The sequence below is a fragment of the Hypanus sabinus genome, unplaced genomic scaffold (genome assembly GCF_030144855.1).
Source record: "Hypanus sabinus isolate sHypSab1 unplaced genomic scaffold, sHypSab1.hap1 scaffold_126, whole genome shotgun sequence".
Taxonomy (NCBI): Eukaryota; Metazoa; Chordata; class Chondrichthyes; order Myliobatiformes; family Dasyatidae; genus Hypanus; species Hypanus sabinus.
The window spans coordinates 475,681-500,856 of record NW_026779325.1 but is presented as its reverse complement, the minus strand read 5'-3'; the positions used below and the strand labels follow the sequence as shown (position 1 = coordinate 500,856).

At 44.3% G+C, this 25,176-nt stretch overlaps 1 protein-coding gene across 1 annotated transcript in view; it reads right to left on the bottom strand.

Annotated features, from left to right (window-relative positions):
• The window catches only part of LOC132386701 (NACHT, LRR and PYD domains-containing protein 6-like), a 109,973-nt gene that overhangs the window by 45,663 nt on the left and 39,134 nt on the right, over window positions 1-25,176 (bottom strand). Inside the window, exon 4 of the mRNA XM_059959059.1 lies at window positions 17,986-18,134. Coding sequence (XP_059815042.1) covers window positions 17,986-18,134 — 149 coding nt within the window. The remainder of the gene's footprint in view (window positions 1-17,985; window positions 18,135-25,176) is intronic.

Below are 25,176 nucleotides of genomic sequence, written 5' to 3'. Positions count from 1 at the left end.
AATTTAATCAACTTCCAGAGCCACGGGAAAAAGTAATTTGTTCATTTTGTCTCTCTACATCTAACTAATCTCTACCTGGAAGTTTTATTGATGTATGAAAAATAAAAGAATGATACTGGAAATCCGAATTAAAATTAATTTAAATGATGTTTTACCGCTTTCTGACGGAACATTACCCACTCTGTTGCATTACCAGTTCCGTCTCACTGATGTCTGCCCTGCCACCGATCATTTAATCACCAATCACCGATGATTTAATTTCAATTTAACACCCCCACCCCGCAACTGAATCAGAATCAGAACCAGATTTAATATCACAGCCATACGTCGTGAAATTTGTCAACTTTACGGTAGCAGTACAATAACAGTCAATGAAGAGAAAAGGTATTACACGGGAAGGCGCCCATACTGGTCAGGCTTTCCTCGTGATCCCGATCTCCACGTGTCCGTGGGGTCCTCCTTCTCCAGGTGAGTTATCTCCCCTGCATATTTGGAGCTCCTGATTTTTAAATTGCTCCTTATCAATTGAACCATTGGATCTCCAACCCATTGGCTCAAGGTTACCAGACCTACCTGGGTCACCTGGTTACTGGTTATTGTACAGGACTACAGATAACATTGTTTCATGGCTCTGCGCACCTCAGCCTTGTGTATTTGTGTCTTTACACTCTGACTGGTCCACGTCAGTTCAATGAGGCAAACCAGACAGAGTCTCGCGAGATTACAGATTACTTCTTTAGTAGGTCTGGCATTTTACATAACAAGTAGCTCCTCCTCTGAGAATGGTCTCAGGTTTATTGTTCTCATTAGATTGCCCCAGAATCAATAATCAGTTCAGAATCCAAATGGCTATTTGTTTGAGAATGGCCTCAGGTTTAGCAGATTATTACCTGAACCTTCCACCACGGTTAGTTGCTCTAATTAGATTATCCAAGAGCATGAATCTGGACTGATTCCACAGAATGGTGTGTGTGTGTGTGTGGGGGGGGGGGGGGGTGGTAGAGAAATCAGAGCCTTTTCATAACAAAAGGCTACTTGTTTAACAGTAGTCTCAGGGTTAGCAGATCGTCAACTGAAGCTTCCTGTGTCCAAGTTCAGTTACTCTGATTAGATCATCTAAAAGCAAGAATCAGTTCAGAGTCCACAAAATGGTTTAGGGGTGGGGGGGGGGCTGTTAGAGAAATCAGTCCCTTAACATAACAAATGGCGACTTGTTTGACAATGGTCTCAGGTTTAGCAGATCTTCACCTGAAGCTTCCTGTGTCCACATTCAGTTTCTCTGATTAGATTATCCAAGAGTAGACAAACTCGCGGGGGAAACAGAGAGAACTGGTTTGTTTGCTTCCCCTGTCCTTGATCAGACAGTAGTTTCTTTTAGTCAGCAGGGTGTTTTATGAGCCCTTCCTTCTGCCACGGACAGTGTCTTTCTCGGGTCAGCTGTCGTTAAATGTTCCAGGGTGGATGCTGGTGGGTTTTGCTGAGATGCCGAGTGCTGTAGGGGTCGGAGGGTTTTTCAGAAATGGGGAGTGATGTAGTGGTTGAAATGGATTTACGGATGGCGAGGGGTGATTGGGTGTTTCTCTGCCACTGGTGGAAACCAGGATTCGCACTCCATGACGGATGTGTAAAAATAATAAGTATAGACAGATAAACTTAAGTGAAAGCACAATCCAGGGAAATGATGAAATGGTCACTATAGAAGGTTAAGTTAACGTCTAATGACCCTCCATTGAAAACATCCCGGGGAGATGAGCAGACAAGTTCCTAGCAAACTGAGAAATGAGTCCATTTCGCTCTGCCCGGGCTTCCAGTTTTACCAGCTTGAGCTGAGAAACAATATAAATATAATAATTGTTTTTATAGGCTGACAAATCCTCCATAGGCGGACGAACGCTGCTTCATCATCAAAGGCAGAGCAATTAATTTAATTAATAGAATTTATATATAAAGATATAAACACGAACATTGGACAAGATAAGTACAGAGCAAAGTAAAGCATGAAAGTTGTAATAGAGCTGGTAGAATCAGCAAGATACAACACAACGAAGAGATGAGCATGAAACGTGAGACCATACGAAGCAGGAGCAATTATTGGTTCATCGAGTCTGCTCCGCCATTTCATCATGGCTGACCTAATTTTCCTCGCAGCCCCAATCTCTTGCATTCTCTCTATATCCCTTCATCTCCTGACCAATGGAGAATCTATCAAACACTGTCTGAAATAAACGTAGTCAACTGGCCTCCACAACTACCTCTGGCAACGAATTCCGCGGATTCATCACTCTCTGGGTAATCTCATCTTCGTTCCAAAAGGACGCACCTCCATTCAGAAACTGTGTCCTCTGGTTCCAGACTCTCCCAACATAGAACATTCTCTCCACATCCAATCCATCGAGACATTAGATAGGTTTCAATTTGCCACCCATCAGATTCTATTCTTATGACAAGATATTCAATCCTGGAATCATTTTCGTTAACCTCCGTTAAGCTCACGTCATGTTAGCCCATCCTTTCAAGAAGGAGCTAGATAGATATCTGATGGATAGGGGAATCAAGGGACATGGGGACAAGGCAGGGACTGGGTATTGATAGTGAATGATCGGCCATGATCTCAGAATGGCGGTGCAGACTCGAGGGGCCGAATGGTCTACTTCTGCACCTATTGTCTATTGTCTATCAGGGGCAAAAACTGCTTACAGTATTCCAAGTGAAACCTCGCCAGTACTTTATTCAGCCTCAATGTTAAGTCCTTGCTTTTATCTTCAAGTCCTCTTGAAATGAACGCTAAAATTTGATTTTATTTTTTCACCAACAGAGCTATGCAACCTTTCCCGCGTCCCTGCGCATCCTTTCTAGAAACTTACAAGTACATGGGACATATGAGATGTGCTGGATACTGCAGATGCTGGGAATCCAGAGCAATACACGCAACCTGTTGGAGGGGCTCAGCAGGTCAGGCCGCATTTATGGACGAGAATCAAAGTTTTGGGCTAAGACGTTGCATCAGAAATCTTGATACGCGGGTTTCTGGAATGCCAACTGGCAAGTGAAATATAAAGTAGTGCGATAAAGGGAAAACATGACAAAATTTACTGCAAGGCTTAAGAACATTTGCCAAGCAGATCTCCAATGTATAGCAAATACATCAAAGGCAATAAACACTTCTGCTACACCAATTGTTTAAGCATTATTTCGGCAAAATTTACTATGTCCCATTCCGATCTGGAAACTTTAGAAATGAACAATAGGAACTGAAATGACAAATTTAAAAAAAAAAACACTGTTTGCAATGAACCCCCCCCCCCCAGATTAACACTACCGAGGACAGAAGGAGGAAAAGCTATACAGACTTTAAAAAAACGCCCAACAGTCTGATAACACTTCTAAAGTATGTACTTGGAAATAAAAAAAATAAACAGGATTCAGCATTCCATGAGAGTATATGGAAGTCTGCTAAGAAATACAGACCAGAAAACTTAAATCAGAGGCCAGTTCAGAAAAATGAAACATCACTATGGAAGAAAACGTTAACCAGTGGAATTTAATTAAACAAATTTGGCAGGGGGATGGGAACCGGAGTGATGGCATGAGGAAGGGGAAAACTAAAATAAATCAGAGATAGTGTGCAACATAGATGACAGAAAGGACAGGCAGGGGATGAGGCATAATCACGGCCAATGGGATGAGTTACAGGACAATAGATGCCTGGTGCAGTTACAATAGAAACAACACAAACTGGACTTAAAGAAAGAAAGAATGGAATGGAAGAAGAGCACTGCCGTGGCTGACAAATGAAATCAAAGCCAAGGCGAAAACAAAAGAGCCAGCATACAAGGAAGCCAAAGTTAGTGGGAAGATAGGGGATTGGGAAGCTTTTAAAAACTTGCAGAACGAAACTAAGTTCATTAAGAAGGAAATGGTAAATTATGAAAGGAAGCTGGCGTCTAATATCAAAGAAGATAGGAAAGTTTTTGTATAAGTATATAAAGGGTAAAAGAGATAGATATAGATAAGATATAAATGGTAGCAATAGGTACAATGGAAAATAATGCTGGCTTTATTGTAATGAGAGCCGAAAAGATGGTAGAAGAAATGAATGAGTATCTTGCATCAGTCTTCACATTGGAAGATGTCTGCAGTATACCAGATATTCTAGCGTGTCAGGGAAGTGAAGTATGTGGAGTGAAAATTACGACTGAGAAGGTGCTCAGGAGGCTTAATGGTCTGGGGTTTGATAAATCACCTGGACCTGATGGAATGCACCCCAGGGTTTTGAAGGAAGTAGCTGGAGAGATTGCGGAGGCATTAACAATGATCTTCCAGTAACTGTAGAAAGACTGGAGAATTGCAAATGTTACTCCGCTACTTAAGAAGGTGGGAGGCAGCAGAACTGAAACTATAGACACGTTAGCTTGACATCTGCGGTTGGGAAGTTGTCGGAATCGATTCTTAGGGATGAGATTACAGAGTACCTGGAGGCACCTGACAAGATAGGCCAAAGTCAGCATGGTGTCCTAAAATTACTACATTCTTTCAGGAAATTACAAACAGGGTAGACAAAGGAGATGTAGTGGATGTGGTGTGCTTGTATTTTCAGAAGTCCTTTGACACACAAGGCTGCTTATCAGCACAAGAGCCCATCGAATTACAGGGGAGTTACTAGCATCAGTAGAGCATTGGTTGCTCGGCAGTAAACAGGGAGTGGGAATAAAGGGATCCCATTCTGCCTGGCTGTCGGTTACCGATGGGGTTCCACAGGGGTCTGCGTTGGACCCGCTCCTTTTTATGTCTATGATGTGAATTATGGGATTAATGGAATTGTAGCTGAATTTGTCGATGATACAAAGATAGATGAAGGTCTCAATTAAGCGGCATAGTGTCCTCAATAAATGAAGGGAGTTTCCGGACATTTTAACCACTTTGTTTATATTCTTCAAGAGTTGTCCCAAATAAATTGCTACCCAAATTAACTGATGCCCTAATTAACATAAAATATAAAAATACAAAATAAATAAACAAACAAACAAACAAACAAACAAACAAATAAATAAATAAATAGATAGATGGATAGATAGATAGATAGATAAATAGCACCAAACCAAAAATACTTCCTGCTCGGCCAGGAAGCTGATGCTGGAGGGGGACATGCTGGTCGTAAAAGTTGAGTGTGTGTCTTCATGTGTCTGTACCGCCTCTCCAATGGTATTAATGAGAAGAGGGTTTATCATGTGTGGTTGCGTGTCCTTAATGTTTCCTTTCGAAGGGATCCCGGATGATAGGCATGCTAGTGTTCATGATGGGATTTTTGCAAGATTCAAGTTTCAAAAACTTTATTGTCATTCTAACCGTACATCAGCTCTGCAGGGCAGAATGAGACAGCGTTTCCCAGTGGCAGTGCAATCATTACATAACAATAGCAACACTAAATAATAAACATAACAATAAATAGTAAAACACAACAGCCACATGTGATTTAAAAACAAGTTATAAGTGTCCAGTGCAAGTTACAATTGTTCAAAGCAGAGTCAGGTAGAGTAGCTATTTAGCAGTCTGACTGCCTGTGGGAGGAAGCTGTTTAGTAGCCTTGTGGTTTTTGTTTTGATGCTCCTGTAACGTTTGCCTGATGGCAGAAGAGCAAACAGTTCATGGAGAGGGTGTGACGAGACGTTAATGATGTACCGTTCCTTCTGGAGGCATCGACTCGGAAAGAGGTCTTGGACGGAAGGTAGGGAGACCCCAATAACCTCTCTGCTCCTTTAACCACTCTCTGCAAGGCTTTTTATCGGCAGCACTGCAGCTGGAGTCCCATTTTGTGATGCAAGACGTCATCACAATCTCAACAACGCCTCTGTCCAATGTAGTTAGGATGTTAGTGGGGAGTGAAGCTTGTTTAAGCTTCCTCAGAAAGTGCAAAGTCTGCTGGGCCGGTTTCACAATCCCAGTGGTGTTTCTGGACCAGGTGAGATTGTCCGAGATCTGCACCCCTAGGAAATTAATGTTTCCCACACTATCCACTGTGGAGCCGCTGATGCTGAGGGGTGTATGTTCAGGCTGAGACCGTCTGAATCGACGATCACCTCCTTGGTTTTAGTGACATTAAGCATCAAGTTGTTGTCACTGCACCAGCTCTCTAGATGTTTGACCTCCTCCCTATTCATTGTTTCATCATTTTAGCTTATGAGCCCCACCACTGTGGTATCATCAGCAAATTTAATGATCAGGTTCCCCTTGAATGGGCTACACAGTCACGTGTTAGCAGTGTAAACAGCAAAGTGCTAAGGACACAGCCTTGTGGGGTTCCAGTGCTCATTGTAATGGAGTCAGAGATGCTCCTGCCAACACGTACAGACTGTGGTCTCTCTGTCAAGAAATCCAGAAGCCAGCGACACGTGGCAGTGTTAACCCAAGCAGCGACAGTTTCACCACTAGTCTCTGCGGGATGATGGTATTGAACGCTGAACTGAAATCAATATACAGGATTCTGGTGTCTTTGTTGTCCAAGTGAGAGAGAACTGTGTGCAGTGTGGTGGAAATCCGTAGAGCGATTTTGACGATAAGGAAACTGTAAAGGATCCAGCGATGAGGGAAGGCTGGCTGTGATATGCTTGACAAACCGATCAAAACATTTCATCACTATGGGGGTCAGTGCGACGTGACGGTAATCATTGAGACAGACTACCACAGATTTCTTTGCTACAGGGATGATTGTGGAGGTTTTGAAGCATCTGGGGCAATGGCTTGACGAAGGGAGGTGTTGAAAATGTCTGTCAGGACATCAGCACATTCCTAGAGCACACTTCCAGGGATGTTGTCGGGATCTCCAGTTTTTCGTGGGTTGACCATGGCAAGGGTCCTCTGTGTGTGCTCTGAATCAATGATTGGAGCCGGCGGGTCAGATGGTAAGAAGGGATTGGTTCTCTCACATGTTGTAGTGTTTAATGCTTCGAAGGGTGCAAATAATTTGTTAAGCCTGTTTGGAAGAGAGGCGGCGTTGTCATCGGTTTTCTGCCTGATCTTGTAGTCTGTCAGAGCTTTAATTCCCTGCTACATCCGTCTGGTGTCACCTGTGTCACAGAAGTGTCCATGCATTTTGCGCTTTCCTGATCCCTGGTGAATTGGCTGAGAGAAGCGCACCCCTGTCCCCCGATCTGTAGGGTGATTACGGGCCTTCAGTAGTGAACGCACCTCTGTTGCCATCCATGGCTTTTTATAACCACGTTCGGTGAAGACTTTCATCACAGTGACATCCTCCGTGCATTTGGCTATGTAGCTGATTACTGCCTCCGCATACTCCTCAATGCCTGTATGGTCATCATAGGAGTCTGCTGTTTTGAATTTGTCCCAGTCTGTGTGCAAAAGACAGTCTTGTAGTGCTGAGGCTGCTCCTTTTGGCCAGACCCCTTTTCTCTGCTCTCACACGTTTAAGCACTGGTTTATATGCTGGTGTTAACATGACAGATAGGTGGTCAGAGTGGCCAAGATGGGGGCGGGAGGCTGCTTTGTATGCCCATGGTGTGTTGGTATAAACCAAGACCAGTGTGTTGTCTGCCCTGGTTTTGAAATCCAAATATTGCAGGAATTTGGGGAACACAGTCTTTAAGCTGGTGTGGTTAAAGTCCGCAGCAATCACCACAAAGCTGACCGGATTTGGGGATGCGGACGGATTTCGGGTGTTGTCTCCAATACGGGGCGACATACTGAATGTTTGATCGAACAGATTTAGGTGTGTGCTTCAAATATGGGAGCGCGGAAAGCATTCGCTGGGTGCACGGATTTGGGGATGCGGACGGATTTCGGGTGTTTTCTCTAATACGGGGCTACATACTGAATGTTGGATTGCACAGATTTAGGTGTATACATCAAATGTGGGAGCGCGGAAGCGTTCGCTGGGTGCACGGATTTGGGGATGCTCGCAGTCTTAGGGGTGTGATCTGGAAAACGGGGGTGCACCCGGATCTGGAGCTGAAAAGCAATGTTATGTTATGTGCGGAATTTTAATGTTGAGGCAGTCATTTTTTTCTCAACTGTTTGAAATGATTCCTGCTCTGAGATTTATTGATATGTCCGTCAATATGGAGGTGCTCACTAATTTGGGGATGTTCATTGATTTAACCGTGTGTCAGCCTCTCTGGATCTGCAAACGAGTTTCGGGGATGTGCGGAGATTTGCGTCTGTCCGGGTGTGTGGAGTTGCACACTAATTTGTGGGGTTCAGGCGTACTTGGTGGTGCACATGGATTTGGGCCTGCACACTGATTTGATGTTGCGTGCGGATTTGGGGCTGTGCACAGATTTAGGGGTGTGTTGGTGAAAAACGGTTGCAAAAATGTGTATGTCGGTTGATTTGGAGATATGATAATCTCGAGGCTTTTTCATTTATAGACGCCTAAGCAATGAATGCACTTTCAATGTTGAACTTTGTTCTTGCTGTATTAGTAATGTGGATACAGTTATTTTCTGAACTTTTTGAAAGGTTTCTTGCTCTGGGATAAACAAATGTGCATGTGGGGTGTCAACTGGTTTGGCGATGCGACGGATTTGGGTTTCAAATCGATTTAGGGATGTGCGCAGATTATGGAGTGTGTTGGGGAATATTGGCCAGAGGAATTTAGTGTGCACTCGGATGTGGGAGTCCGTGCGCAGATTTAGGAATTTATTGGCGCATATGGATGCACACGGATTTGGGATTGCCAGTGGACCTGGGTCTCGAACTTACTTCATTTACAGGTATTTTCATAATAGATAGGCTTAAACTGAAACTTGTTCTGTGTACGTCTCTAATATGGAGGCAGAAATTCCGTGAAATGTTTGAAATGACACATTCTCTGAGATAATGAAATATTAGATTGGGGGTTTGAGCAGGTTTGCGGGTGTACGCGGATTTAGGATGCGCAAGCACTTCGGGATGTGCGCTGATTTATGGGCGTGTCGTCAAATATGTGGTTGCGCACGAATTTGCAGAGTGTCGGTGCATTTGCACACGTGACGTGTCTCAGGAATGTTTCATTTCTAGATACTTTATTAATAAATGTATAAATGCATTTTAAACTGAACTTTAAACTGTTTCTTTAACGAGGAGACAACTATTTTGTGAACTATTTGAGATTATTATGATTTTTCACTCGGACAGCGATGTGTGCATGTGGGGATGTCAGCGCGTTTGCGGGTGTACAGGGATTTAACAATGTATGCATTTCGGGGTGTGTCGTCAAATACAGGTACGGTCACCGATATGGGGGTGTTGTTGGAGTTGAGGTTGTGGCGAATCTCAGGATTGATTCGGAAACCCCCTTTCTTCCTGGACGTCTCAGTAAACGGCTCCTTCCCCCTCGCCAGCAGTCTCCAACTCACCGCTGAGAAACCCGCAGTTCTCCAGCCTGGTACGTCTGGGGTTTACACGCTCGGTCCCGCCAGACCGTGAGATCGGGATGTCCCGCCCACCCAGGCCTCAGCATTTGTCTGAATGCTGTGTGTTTTGCTGCCCTGTTACAGCACGTCACACGAGACAACAAATTCACACGGTACGCAAATAAAAGAAGTTTATTTAGAGCTGAAACATTACTGGATGTGCACAGGCTGGAGCACAAAACCTCCAAAACCCGTACTCATCGATCCGCAGCAGACTCCCCACATTGTCTCCACCGAATGACTGTCCCCAAAGGATCGGATCCTACGACCTGTCCTCTCCGGACTTTTCGCCGGGAAGTAACCTGTTAACCGATGGGCATTTACGTTCCAGTGCGGGATTCAATATCGATAGCGGTATGCCGGGTGACGAGAGCGGGACTATGATTGAAAAACAATAAATGAAAACAAAGGGAAAGGCGAGTTCAATAATTGGTAGGAGACGGTTGTCTTGGGCTGGGTGACGACAGTTCCGAACATTACAGCACAGAAAAAGGGGTTTTAGCCCTTCTTGGATGTGCTGAACCATTTTTCTGCTTAGTCCTACTAACCTGCAAATGGACCATACCCCTCCATGTACCTCTCATCCATGCACCTGTACAAGTTTTTCTTAAATGTCAAGAGTGAGACCGCATTTACCACTTATTTTGCCAGCTTATTCCACACTCCCACCACTCGCTGCTTGAAGAAGCCCCCCTAATCTTCCCTTTAAACTTTGCCCCTTTCACCCTTAACCCATGTCCTCTGGTTTTTTTTCTCCCATAGCCTCAGTGGAAATTACCTGCTTGCATTCACTCTATCTACATTCACATCATAATTTTAAATACATCTACAAACTCTCCCCTCATTTTTCTTCGCTCCAGGGAATAAAGTCCTAACCTATTCAACCTTTCTCTGTAACTCAGTTTCTTAAGTCCCGGCAACGTCCTTGTAAATCTTCTCTGCACTCTTTCAACCTTATTAATATCCTTCCAGTAATTAGGTGACCAAAACTGGACACAATACTCCAAATTCGGCCTCACCAATGCCTTATACCACCTCACCATTACATTCCAACTCTGATACTCAATACTTTGATTTATAAATGCCAATGTACCAATAGCTCTCTTTACGACCCTAACTCCCTGTGACGCCACTTTTCGGGAATTTTGTATCTGTATTCCCAGATCCCTCTATTCTGCTGAACTCCTCAGTATCCTTCCATTTACCTTGTATGCTCTACCTCGGTTTGTTCTTCCAAAGTACAATACGTCACACATGTCTGCATTAAACTCAATCTGCCTTTATCAGCCCAAGTTTCCAGCTGGTCCAAATCCCTCTGCAAGCTTTGATAACCTTCCTCACTGGCCACTACCCCTCCAATCTTTGTATCATCAGCATATTTGCTGATCCAATTTACCACATTATCATCTAGATCATTGATATAAATGACAAATAACAATGTGCCTAGCACGGATCCCAGTGGCACACCACAAGTCACAGGCCTCCACTCAGAGTAGTAACCCTCTACTACCACTCTCTGGCTTCTTCCATTGAGCCAATGTCTAATCCATTTTACTTGCTCTCCACGTCCACCTAGCGACTGAATCTTTCTAACTAACGTCTCAAGCGGACCTTGTCAAAAGCCTTACTGAGGTACATGTAGACAACATCCACTGCCTTCCCTACATCCACTTTCCTGGTAACCTCCTCGTAAAACACTAATAGATTTGTTATTAATGACCTACCACACACAAAGCCGTTTTGCCTCTCCCTAATAAGTCCCTGTCTAACCAAATATTTGTAGATCCTATCTCTTAGTACTCTTTCCAATAATTTCCCTAGTAATGGCGTCAACTTTACCGGCCTATAAATTTCCGGATTACTTTTAGAGCCTGTTTTAAATAACGGAACAACATGAGCTATCCTCTAATCAGCCAGTAGCTCACACGCAGTTACCGACATTTTAACTATATCTGTCAGAGCCCCTGCAGTTTCAACAGCAGTCCGAGGGAATGCCCTGTCAGGTCCTGGGGATTTATCTACTCTGATTTCCCTTAAGATACCAAACACCTGCTCCTGTATTTCCTATCATCCAATTTACTACCTCCATGACCTCGCTACTTGTTTGATTTATTTCCATAGACTCCATGCCAGTTTCCTTAGTAACTACAGTTTAAAAAAAACACATTTAAGATCTCCCTATTTTTTTTTGTTCCATACATAGCCAACCACTCTGTTCATCAAGAGGACCAATTGTATCCCTTAAGCTCCTTTTGCTCTTAATATACCTGTAGAAGCTCTTTGGATTATCCTTCACCTTGACTGCCAAATCACCCTCATGTCTTCTTTTAGCCTTCCTGATTTCTTTCTTCAGTACTTTTGTTTTTTTTTTTCAATTTTATGCAGCTCAAGCACCTTATTTGCTTCCTGTTGCATATAGATTACATACATCTCTCTCTTCCTCTTTACCAGAGTACCAATATCCCTCGAGAACAAAGGTTCCTTATTTTTATTCATTTTGCCCTTTGTTGTTATGATCACTGGAACTAAAGTGTTCCCCTGCACACACTTCCGTTACCTGTACTAACTCGTTTCCTAATAGGAGATCTAATATTGTATCCTCTCTATTTGGTACTTCTATATATTGGTTTAGAAAACTTTCTTAAAGATATTTTACAAACTCTAACCCGTCGAGAGCTTTAACCACATGGGAGTCCCAATAAATAAGTGGAAAATTATAATCCCCTACTATCACAAATTTATGTTCCTGCAGTTGTCCACCATCTCTCTGCAGATTTGATCCTCCAATTCTCGCAGACTATTGGGTGGTCTATAATGCAACCACATTAATGTGGTCATACCTTTCCTGTATATCATCTCTACACATATGTCCTCAGTAGACAAGCCCTCTAATCTGTCCTGTCTGAGCCCTGCTGTGACATTTTCCCTGACTAGCAATGCCCCCTACCCAGCTTTCCTCTGCCTCTAACACGTCTGAAACATCCGAACCTTGGAGAATTGAGCTGCCAGTCCTTCCCCTCCTGTTCCTCCAGTTTTATTCCCCCCGCTGGCCGGTTGTCCGCTGACAGTCAGTTCTGCAGTGTCAAGATGGAAAACAGTGCGACCGCCTCTAAAACAACTCAATATATATTATTTATTGACCAGTCGAATAATTGACAAAAGAGGAAATTTCGCTGCGCTGATGAACTGCTGTCTGAACTTGGACTGAGTTACCCTGTAAATAAACGTGTTTGTGCAGCAACTTAACACCAACAACATAACTCCCAAGCGTCCAAATATATATTCTGAATTGTTGTAATTATTTGGATCCAATCCGGCAATGGTGTAATAAAGGAATTCGGCAACGTTCACCGACCACAGGATGATGAAGCTTCCGGAGATGGTGAGAAGTAAGATCACAGACCTCCTCCTGCTCTCCATCTCCGGGTCACTGCGGTTCTTCGACTTGCTCTGACCCCTCAGCCCCTTACGGACGCGACTAGTCACTACAATGTGTCTGACTGTCAGAGCGTTGAACAGCAGTATTAACACGAACGGGAGTAATGGCGTTAGAACGGTAGAAAGCGAGTCAAATCCCACCCACCCGGGATTCGTATAGTAGTCCGGTATTTCAGTACAGTCCCAGGGTATATTGTCAATCACTGTCACAGGTTGGTATATAAAGAAGTAGGGTATATTTTTAAAGCAGAACAAAACGCCGGTTGTTATCAGAACCACAGCCGCTGTTTTCCTGGTGCAATACTTTTCTTTCCACTTCTGGAAACAAATGGCAACAAACCGATCAAACGTAAAAGTGACGGTGAACCAGACTGAGCAGTCAGTGGCTGCCTGTCCTAGGGCAAAGATCACACTGCACACGGGGGTGATGTCCAGAAAAGTTCCAGGGAAGTAATAATAACTGACGCGCCACAGTATGACCTGAAAGATGATGGTTAGCAGATCTGCGGTTGCCATGGCCACCAGGTAGCGAGTGGTGCAGGTAGAGAGGCCGCATTTTCCCCGGGACAGGATCACAATCGCCACTAAATTAACTGCAGGAACAGCAAAAAAATAAAATGTGAATTACTGTCTCACCGTTCCGTGAGTCTGAAGCCATAGTTAAGCTGGAAATTGAGCACATTCCAACTTCGCAGACAACTCATTTCTGGAAGTTTACAAATGTAAAACGGCGCGCTGCTCGGTACTGGAAGAGGAGCAGTGTTTGGAAAGAAGGCATTGTCAATTGATTGCCGAGAGGGCTTTGGAGAAATTAATGTAAATCTCCAGCAATCAGGTTTTCGAGTGATACGTGGAGCCTGGCTACCAGGGCCAATTTCTCAGCGATGATGGTTGCCGCGTTACTGTCACCTATGCGCTGTCACTCTCCCGATACAGCGGTCCCGCTCCCTCCGCCTCTGTCCACTTACACAGTCCAAAGCAAATTTACAGCCACCCGTCGCATGTCCTCGTCCCCTCTTAGATTTCCGGTCGTCACCCGCCCGCAGGGGCCCCGCTTGCCTCGCTTCTTTTAAATTCTGCAGCTACTCCATCCCGGGGTCCTTCACACCAAGTCAAAGTGTCCGATCAGAAAGTTCCTATTCGCCCTTTTAATAATTTTGCCTGAGCCACTGAATGCCTTACGTTTCTTGCACGTTAGTGCTGTGAATATCCAGTACATAAAGAAAAAAAAAAGGAATAACATAGGCGCTTCATAAACTTTGTCCTCCTTTACGTTGATGTGTAATGTCTGGATACTCTTGTGCATTTCTCACTGCCGCGATCCCGTCACCGATGTACTGACACTCTCCTCATACAGCGAAGCACCGCCTGTCCTCCTCTGTCCATTAGAAAAGCAGATTTATTCCCCCCCCCGTTCGCATGTCTTGTCATCTCGTCATGAGTTGCTCCAAACTGCTACAGCATTGTTCCAAATACTTCAAACCTCATTGTTCCTGAGCGGAATATCGCCAGGACCTCACCCCGGCTGAGCTCCATCGGACATCGCTATGTTGTCCCTTCACTCCCTCTTCACTTCACGGATAACAGGGCATAAAACAAATCCTGCTACACTAGACCTACACAGAACTTTTTCTTTAATCTTTCGAAACTCCGGATGTTTGAGACTGACAAGTGATTTCTGCGCTTCTTCCCGAAATCTCAGCGGCGATCCTCTTCTCGCATTCCGTTCAAACTTGCAGCGATTTCTAAAAGCACAGCGTAGTACCTTTCAATTTGCATTTAAAGTATGCTACAGTGTTGATACGGAATTACATCAATAGGCTCCAAAGGTGACCAGCGCTCCGGGCTATCGGAATTTACTTTAGCAGAGGCTTTGTATTGATAAATCAAAACTGCCCGCCATGAATCCACAAAGTGAATTCGTCTCCGCGATCTTCCAGTCGACATCTGTTTTCTGCCGATCTATTTTCGGCCGAGTCCACGGATCAAACTGCAAAAAAACTTCTGACCGAACACGGAGTGTTGTCACAATGTCTCCACCTCACTCGTAACCGCATAACAACCGAACGAGTCTAATGAACGCGCAGTCACAGCCGCAAATGTTACTTCGCCCATGTTCTTACCAGGAACACCGATAACGGCGATGATCATGTACCATATCTTTCTCACACGGTAAAATGTTTCAATCATGCTGTGTGAGATTCAGCCCGTCTTCCAGCTGCCCGCGATCTCGCTGAAGAAACTCTGAGCAGATGAATCTCCACGGTCATTCATTTATAATCGCTCCAGCACGCTGAATATTCAGATCCACACAAGTCTGACGTGTCTCCCAACAGCTGCCGTCAAAATAAACATGATGTCATTCAAGTCAAATCCCAATGGTGATGAGGTATGGCACTAAATTGTAAAACCTCAATGTACAAATCTAAATTGTAAACTTGTACTGAACGCAGGGAAGCTGTTAATCACATTGATTAACACTTTCTCGAGCACCTCAGCTCTATCCACAAAAATGCGGGAATTCACACTTTCAATACACTTACGCACTCCATTTCCGACATGTTTGTCCATGGTTTCATCTTGTTCCATTATGAGGCCACTTTTATCTTGGATAAGTAACACCTCATATTCTGTCTAGGTATCCTCTAATCTAATGGCATCAACTTCGATTTATCTAACTTCTGATATGTTTCCCTACTTCCTTCCTTATTCCTCATTTCTCCTCCTTGGTATCTTACCTCTTCTCCTCCCCTGCAAGCCTTCATATTCTGGCAACTTCGACTGTCTGTTCAAGCTCTGATGAAAGACCATAGTCGGAAACGTAGACTGTTTATTCATTGTCATAGAGGTTGCCTGACCTACTGAGGATCAGGAGTGAGTCCTCCAATCACACAACAGTTCACTTCGCGTATTATCATCATCCATTCAACAATTAATATCCCCACTCAAATACCAATCCTCTCTCCCTCTGCACAAAGATTCCCACGCCATTATTTCAAACCCATTCTAACCTAGCCCCACACTCCGAGTGATATATCCCGTCACCGAGCAGCCCCGACACGACGATTACTGCACGAATATTGCAAACTCATTCCAACATCCTTCCACGATCCGATTAACATCTCCCGTCCCCTAACGTCCACTCCTTATACAGAACGATTACTACACTAGTGTTTCAAACCCAGTCTCAACTTCCTTCAATCAATATCTCCCATCCCCTAACAGCCTTTCCCTCTATACACCCATTAACCCACCAATGAGTATTGTTACACCTAGATCTCCCTTCGAAAAAAATAATTTCGCCTTCTCTTCCAACCCTCTGCTCTCCCTTAATACCTCACCCTGCACCATGTCACTTCCTCAGACCAGACAGAATTCCAAATTCCGCTTTATCCACTTAACCTCGTATACTTCACCTAGTGTAATTCCATAATGTCCTTCCCATACGCCCCTTAATGCTGTACCCAATATAATCCTTTTCGCCTCTCTCTCAACCCACCCACTAATATTCCACCGTCTAATCAAACTCTGCAATTCACCCACACGCCCATTAATACAATAATTAATATAATCCCTCTTTCCTTTGCGGTAAAGATGAACCTAATATTTTACATCATTCTGCAGCGTGCATGACACCAGCAGTATGAAAGAAGGTTGCAACTGTTATTGATGGAAGTGAGTGTAGTTTCTATTGCTGAGGAGAAGATGTTTGAGAGGCTGAAATACGGGAAGTTAGAAGCACTAATCAGCTGGACCAGCTGGAGGAGACCAGGACGCTCTGTCTGGTTCACTACCACATTGATATCTGTTCAGTTTGTCGCCATCTGTTGCCAGATGCAATGTATTTGCGCCGAGGAAACTGGGGCTGTGGATCTGACAACAGCCTGCGCTATCTGAAGGACGTGGTTGAGGACGGCATTAGCGGTGAACTTTGAATAATCATTGTGATTTGGAAGAGTCCAGAAGTGTAAGAAGTAACAAATGTCAATCCACTCCACTCTAAGTTGTACAAACGACAAGAAACTATAGGCTGGATAGCCTGTCATCAGTGGTTGGAAAGATGTAGGACTCCATTATTAATTATGAGATTTCTCGTCTATGGAGAGTAATGATAATATAGGGCGGATTTTACCGTGGTTTCCTGAAGGGCATGTAAAGCTTTATAAATCTGTTGGCATTATTTCAGGAAACCAAAAGGCAGATTCCACACAGGAGAGTCAGTGGATGTTGTTTACTTGGATTTTCAGAAGGCCTTTGACAATGTGCCGCGCTTGAGGTTTCTAAACAGGATAAAACGCCCTTAATACAAAAATATATGATGGATGGCAGACTGGCTGAATGCCAGAATGCAAGGAGTGGGACTAAACGGAGCTGACTAGTGGTGTTCGGCAGGCGTGGGCTTTGGGGCCGCTTCTGTTCGTTTTCAGAGAAGGGAAGGTCAACAAATAAAATCTCCCATGCAGCGGGCGGTCAACTTGTGATTTATTCAACTGTGGATTCCGTCATGGTGTTTTCTGAAGAAACTTTCACATTTCTTTCACGTAGATGCTTAGTCGCTCTTCGGGCCAGCTATTCAATTCTCCTTCCCAACCTGCTTCCAGATTGAGTGTTTGTCTCTCTGAAAGAGGAGGCAATCATTCTTCAGGAAAGTCTTTATTCTCATCCGACATTTCTGATATTCAAAGCGGCGTGCTGACTCTGCAGGGCCCCCTGGCGCTAGCAGAATGTCAGTACACGGTGGGGAATTGCCGACGCTGTCAATTTGAACCTCCTCTCGAGCACGTGTGGTTTAGATGGTTGTCCCAGATATGAGGGTCGACTCTCTTCACCGCCAAACCGTATTCGATATTGAATCCCGCACGCCAACGCAAATGCTCATTGTTTAACAGGCCGACAAAGCTGTTACTTCTCGGTGGGAAAGCTGGAGAGAACAGGTCGTATGATTTGATCCGGAGGGGACCGTGATTCGGTGGAGACAGCGTGATGGAGTCTGCTGCAGATCGGTTTTGGGCTCCAACTTGTGCACTTTAAGTGAAGTTTCTGCTCATAAATAAACTTCTTTTAATTGTATGCCGTGTGCAATCTGTTATTTCCCGTGATGCGCTGTAACAGGGCAGCAGAACGCAGTGTTCAGACAAACCCGGGCTTCGGTGGGCGAGATATCCGGATCTCGCGGATTGGCGGGACCGAGTGTGTAAACCCCAGACGGACCAACTTGGAGAATGGCGGGTTTCGCGGCGCTGAGTTGGAGACAGCCAGCGAGGGCGAAGGAGCCGTTTCCTGAGACGCCTGTGAAGAAAGGGGGCTTCCGAAGCAATCCTGAGATTCGCCACGACCCTAACTCCAACGGCACCCCTAAGCAATGTGAAACCCCATATCTATAGTCGTCCCTGTATTTAACGACACACCTGCAAACATCCCTAAATCCCTGTACAGCTGCAAACATGCTGAGGTCCCCAAATGCACATGCCGTTATCCGACAGAAAAAAATAATTTCAAATAATTCACAAAATAGCTGTCTCTTCGTTAAAGAAACAGCAAGAACAAAGCTCAGTTTAAAGTACATTTATGGATTTATTAATAAAGTATCTATAAATGAAACAATCGAAATTCGCCGCGCCTGTAATTACAGTAACACTCTGAAAAATCTTGCGCAGCCACATATTTGAGGACACGTTCCTAAATCGGAGCATATCCCTAAGTGAACCGCTAATCCATGTGAACCGCTAAAACCGATATTCACCGACACAGCGATAAATCTGCACGATCTCCAAATCAGTGCGCACCCCAAACCAGCTGACTCCCCCACATGCACATTCGAGTATCCCAGAGCAGGAGTCATGTCGACAATTCCAAAAATGCAGGCCTCCGCCATAGAATAATGTCTGCAAGTTCAAATTGCACTGATTTTGACAGTACCTATAAATGAATTAAATTTGAGATACCTCACAAAGCCAAATCCGCAGTCACCACAACTCTGACAATCCCGAAACCGGTAAACATCCCCACATCAGTGTGGGGTACATCACTAAATCTGTTCGCATCCCCAAGTGTCCACCCCTGTATTTACAGACATCGCCTTAAATGTGCGCAGTCCCCAAGGCAGTGCCCACCTCAGACACGCTCACACTCGCACATACTAACAGATTATTTCAGAGCAGGACGAAAACCGTTCAGAAAATTGTTGTCAAAATCCACAGTCACCCTGAAATTTGTTTGCAGCTCCCAATCAGCCGACGCACCTATGTCTAGATCTAATCCCAAATTGTTGCGCACCCGCTTGTTCCTAAACACATCCCGAAATCCGTGCACTTCCCCTAATCCATGTGCAGCACCATCCCCGTCGCACCACAAAGTCTACCGACTCCCCAAAATTGTGTGTAACCCTAAATCCAAGTGTATCCTCAAATCTCCGTACATCTCAAATAAGTGCGCCCCCACGATTCAGTACGCTCCACAAACCCGCTGGCAATGCAATATGTACAGTGTATCCCAGAGAGATAACAGCAAGAATACTGTTGAGAGTTCTATATTGATGTATCTATAAATGAAACAAACTTGAGAAACGTCACAAATTCAAGTCGGCAGATTCCACAAATTTGTGCGAACGCCGAAATCAATCCTCAATTCACTGTGCATCGCAAACCAGCTGATACCTGCATTAGCATCCCAGAGTATCCCACAGCAAGAGTAATTTCAAACAGTTCACAAAATGGCTGCCTCCAGAATTCCTTATAACAAACAGCACAGCCAGAGCTCCATTGATCACCTGATCTATCAGCACGGCGTTTCAAATCTTCATCTCGTGTCCCTGTCAGTCTCGACAGTCTCTATCTCCTGCCCTGTTGATATTTTAACCTGGGTCATGCGGACTTGTCACTGGAACTGCCTGTAGTGTTCTTATTTGTGACGTGACACATCGAACACTACAATCCATGTCTATCAAAACCTCCTGTCATTAGCGACCTCATTCATTTGAACTCTTTCACGTGTACGATAGATGAAGATTTTAACTCACAACAAAGAAGTTTGCTGTCAATCAGTAATACTGCTCCCCTTTCCTTTCCGGGTTCACGGCAATTCTGATATTATAACGAATTTGCAGAGTGTCGGTGCATTTGGACACTTGGCGTATCTCAGGAATGTTTCATTTCTAGATACTTTATTAATAAATGTATTAATGCACTTTAAACTGAAATTTAAACTGTTTTTTAACGAGGAGACAACTATTTTTTGAACTATTTGAGATTAGGTACGATCACAGATATGGGGGTGTCGTTGGAGTTGAGGTCGTGGCGAATCTCACGATTGATTCGGAAACTCACTTTCTTCCCGGACGTCTCAGTAAACGGCTCCTTCGCCCTCGCCGGCAGTCTCCAACTCAGCGCCGAGAAACCCACAATTCTCCAGCCTGGTACGTCTGGGGTTTACACGCTCGGTCCCGCCAGTCCGTGAGATCGGGATGTCCCGCCCACCCAGGCCTCAGCATTTGTCTAAATGCTCTGTGTTTTGCTGCCCTGTTACAGCTCGTCACACGAGACAACAAATTCACACGGTACGCAAATAAAAGTAGTTTATTTAGAGCTGAAGCATTACTGAATGTGCACAGGCTGGAGCACAAAACCTCCAAAACCCGTACTCATCGATCCGCAGCAGACTCTCCAGGTAGTCTCCACCGAATCACGGTCCCCAACGGATCGGCTCCTACGACCTGTCCTTTCCGGACTTTTGGCCGGGAAGTAACCAGTTAACCGATGGACATTTACGTTCGAGTGCAGGATTCAATATCGAAAGCGGTATGCCGGGTGACGAGAGCGGGACTATAATTGAAAAAAATAAATGAAAACAAAGGGAAAGGCGAGTTTAATAATTGCTAGGAGATGGTTGTCGTGGGCTGGGTGAGCGGGACTATAATTGAAAAAAATAAATGAAAACAAAGGGAAAGGCGAGTTTAATAATTGCTAGGAGATGGTTGTCGTGGGCTGGGTGAGCGGGACTATAATTGAAAAAAATAAATGAAAACAAAGGGAAAGGCGAGTTTAATAATTGCTAGGAGATGGTTGTCGTGGGCTGGGTGACGAGAGTTCCGGAGCTGTGTCTCCCATAGGTTCGGAACCATAGAAACACAGTACGTTACAGAACAGAAACAGGCCTTTTAGCCCTTCTTGGCTGTGCCTAGTCCTACTGACCTGCAAATGGAACGTACCGCTCCATACCCCCTCATCCATGTACCTGTACAAGTTTGTCTTAAATGTTAAAAGTGAGCCCGCATGTACCACATATTTTGCCAGCTCATTCCACACTCCCACCACTCCCTGTGTGAAAGATCACCCCCCCCCCAATGTTCCCTTTAAACTTTGCCCCCTTCACCCTTAGCCCATGTCCTCTGTTTTCTTTTCTCCCCTAGCCTCAGTGGAAAATACCTGCTTGCATTCACTCTATCTATACCCATCATAATTTTATATACCTCTACCAATTCTCCCCTCATTTTTCTACGCTCCAGGGAATAAAGTCCTAACCTATTCAAACTTTCTTTGTAACTCAGTTTCTCAAGTCCTGGCAACATCCTTGTAAACCTTCTTTGCACTCTTTCAACCTTATTAATATTCTTCCTGTAATTCGGTGACCCAAAACTGCACACAATACTCCAAACTTGGCAACAATGCCTTATACAACCTCACCATTACATTCCAACTCTGATACTCAATAGCTTGATTTATAAAGGCCAATGTACCAAAAGCTCTCTTTACGACCCTATCTACCTGTGACGCCACTTTTCGGGAATTATGTATCTATATTCCCAGATCCCTCTATTCTACTAAACTGCTCAGTGTCCTACCATTTACCTTGTATGTTCTGTCTCGGTTTGTTCTTCCAAAGCAATACGTCACACATGTCTGCGTTAAAGTCCATCTGCCATTTTCAGCCCAAGTTTCCAGCTGGTCCAAATCCCTCTGCAAGCTCTGATAACCTTCCTCACTGGCGACTACCCCCCCCCCCCAGTCTTTGTACCATCAGCAAATTTGCTGATCCAATTTACCACATTATCATGATGACAAATAACAATGGACCCAGCACTGATCTCAGTGGCACACCACTAGTCACAGGCCTCCACTCAGAGTAGTAATCCTCTATTGCCACTCTCTGGCTTCTTCCATTGAGACAATGTCTAATCCATTTTGCTACCTCTCGATGTACACCTAGCGACTGTATCTTCCTAACTGACTTCTCATGCGGACCTTGTCAAAGGCCTTACTGAAGTCCATGTAGTGAACATCCACTGCCTGCCCTTCATCCACTTTCCTGGTAACCTCCTCGAAAAACTCTAATAGATTGATTATACATGACCTACCACGCATAAAGCCGTGTTGCCTCTGCCTAATAAGTCCCTGTATAACCAAATATTTGTAGATCCTATCTCTTAGTACTCTTTCCAATAATTTACATAGCAATGGCGTCAAATTTACCGGCCAATAAATTTCAGGATTACTTTTAGAGCCTTTTTAAACTAACGGAACAACATGAGCTATCCTCTAATCCTCCAGTACCTCACCCGCAGATACCGACATTTTAAATATATCTGCCAGGTCCCCTGCAAATTCAACACCAGTCTTCATCAAAGTCCGAGGGAATACTCTGTCAGGACCTGGGGATTTATCTACTCTGGTTAGCCTTAAGATACCAAGCACTTCCTCCTCAATTTCCTATCATCCAATCTCCAACCTCCATGACCTCACTACTTGTTTGCCTTATTTCCATAGACTCCATGCCAGTTACCTTAGTAACTACAGATGCAAAAAAGAACATTTAAGATCTCCCTATTTTTTTGTTCCATACATAGCCGACGATTCTGCTTATCCAGAGGACCAATTGTATCCCTTACTCTCCTTTTGCTCTTAATATAACTGTAGAAGCTCTTTGGATTATCCTTCATCTTGACTGCCAAAGCAACCTCATCTCTTCTTTTGGCCTTACTAATTTCTTTCTTAAGTATTTTTTTTTGCAATTTTTTACTCCTCAAGCACCTTATTTGTTTGCTGTTGCCTATAGATGACATACATCTCTCTCTTTTCTTTATCAGAGTTCCAATATCTCTTGAGAACCAAGGTTCCTTATTCTTATTCACTTTGCTGTTAATCCTAACAGGAATATACAAACTCTGCACTCTCAAAACTTCTCCTTTGAAGGTCTCCCACTTACCAATCACATCCTTGCCAGAGAACAACCTGTCCCAATCCTCGATTTTTAGATCCTTTCTCATTTCTTCAAATTTGGCTTTTTTTTTCTCAGTTTAGAAACTCAAACTGAGGACCAGATCTATCTTTATCCATGATCAACTTGAAACTAATGTTATTATGATCACTGGAACTAAAGTGTTCCCCTACACATATTTCCATCACCTGTCCTAACTCGTTTCCTAAAAGGAGATCTAATATTGCATCCTCTCTAGTTGGTACCTCTATCTATTGGTTTAGAAAAAAATTCCTGAAAAATTTTTACAAACTCTAACCCGTCTAGAGCTTTAACCGTATGGGAGTCCCAATAAAAATGTGGAAAAATAGAAACCCCTACTATCACAATTTTATGTTCCTGCAGTTGTCCACCATCTCTCTGCAGATTTGCTCCTCCAATTCTGGCATACTGTTTGGTGGTATATAATACAACACTATTAGTGTTGTCATACATTTCCTGTTGTTCGGCACCACACATATGTGACCAGCCCTCTAATCTGTCCTGCCTGTGTGCTGCTGTGACATTTTCCTGACTAGCAATGCCCCCCTACCCGTCTTTCCTCTGCCTCTAACACGTCTGAAACATCCGAACCCTGGAGCATTAAGCTGCCAATTCTACCCCTCCTGTTCGCCCAGTTTTATTCCCCCCTCTGGCACATTGTCCGGTGACAGTCAGTTATTCAGTGTCAAGATGGGAAACAGTGCGACCGCCTATGAAAAAAACTCAATATAAATTATTTATTAATCAGTTGAATAATTGACAAGAGCGGAAATATTGCAGCGCTGATGAACTGGTCTCTGAACTTGGACTGAGTTACCCCATAAATAAACGTGTTTGTGCAGCAACTTAACGCCAACAACAAATATCCCGATTGTTCAAATATATATTCCGAATTATTGTAATTATTCTGATCCAATCCGGAAATCATATAATAAGTGAATTTGCCAACAGTCACCGACCACAGGATGATGAAGCTTCCGGAGATGGTGAGAAGTAAGATCACAGACCTCCTCCTGCTCTCCATCTCCGGGTCACTGCGGTTATCCACCTTGCCGTGAACCCTCAGCCGCTTACGGACGCGACTAGTCACCAAAATGTGTCTGACTGTCAGAGCGTTGAACAGGAGTATTAACACGAACGGGAGTAACGGCGTAAGGACGGTAGAAAGCCAGTCATATCCCACCCACCCGGGATCCGTATAGTAGCCCGGCTTTGGAATACAGTCCCAGGGTATATTGTCAATCACTTTCACAGGTTGGTATACAAAGAAGTAGGGTACATTTTTAAAGCAGAACAAAACGCCAGTTGTTGTCAGGACCACAGCCGCAGTTTTCCCGGTGCAATACTTTTCTTTCCACTTCTGGAAACAGATGGCGACAAACCGATCAAATGTAAAAGTGACGGTGAACCAGACAGAACAGTCAGTGGCTGCAGCTGTCAGGGCAAAGATCACACTGCACACGGGGGTGATGTCCAGGAATGTTCCTGGGAAGTAATAATAACTGATCCGCCACAGTATAACCCGAGATATAATGGTTAGTAGATCCGCCGTTGCCATGGCCACCAGGTAGCGAGTGGTGCAGGTAGAGAGGCCGCACTTTCCCCGGGACAGGATCACAATCGCCACTAAATTCACTGCAGGAACAGCAAAAAAATTAAAATGTGAATTACTGCCTCACCGTTCCGTCAGTCTGAAGCCACAGATAAGCTGGAAATTGAGCACATTACAACTTCGCAGACAACTCATTTCTGGAAGTTTTCAAATGTAAAACGGCGCGGTTCTCGGTACTGGAAGAGGAGCAGTGTTTGGAAAGAAGGCATTGTCAATTGATTGCCGAGAGGGCTTTGGAGAAATTAATGTAAATCTTCAGCAATCAGGTTTTCGAGTGACACGTGGAGCCTGGCTACCAGGGCAAATTTCCCAGCGATGATGGTTGCCGCGTTACTGTCACCTATCGTCTGTCACTCTCCGGATACAGCGTTCCCGCTCCCTCCCCCTCTGCCCACTTACACAGTCCAAAGCAAATTTACAGCCACCCGTCGCATTTCCTCGTCCCCTCTTAGATTTCCGTTCGTCACCCGCCCGCAGGGGCCCCGC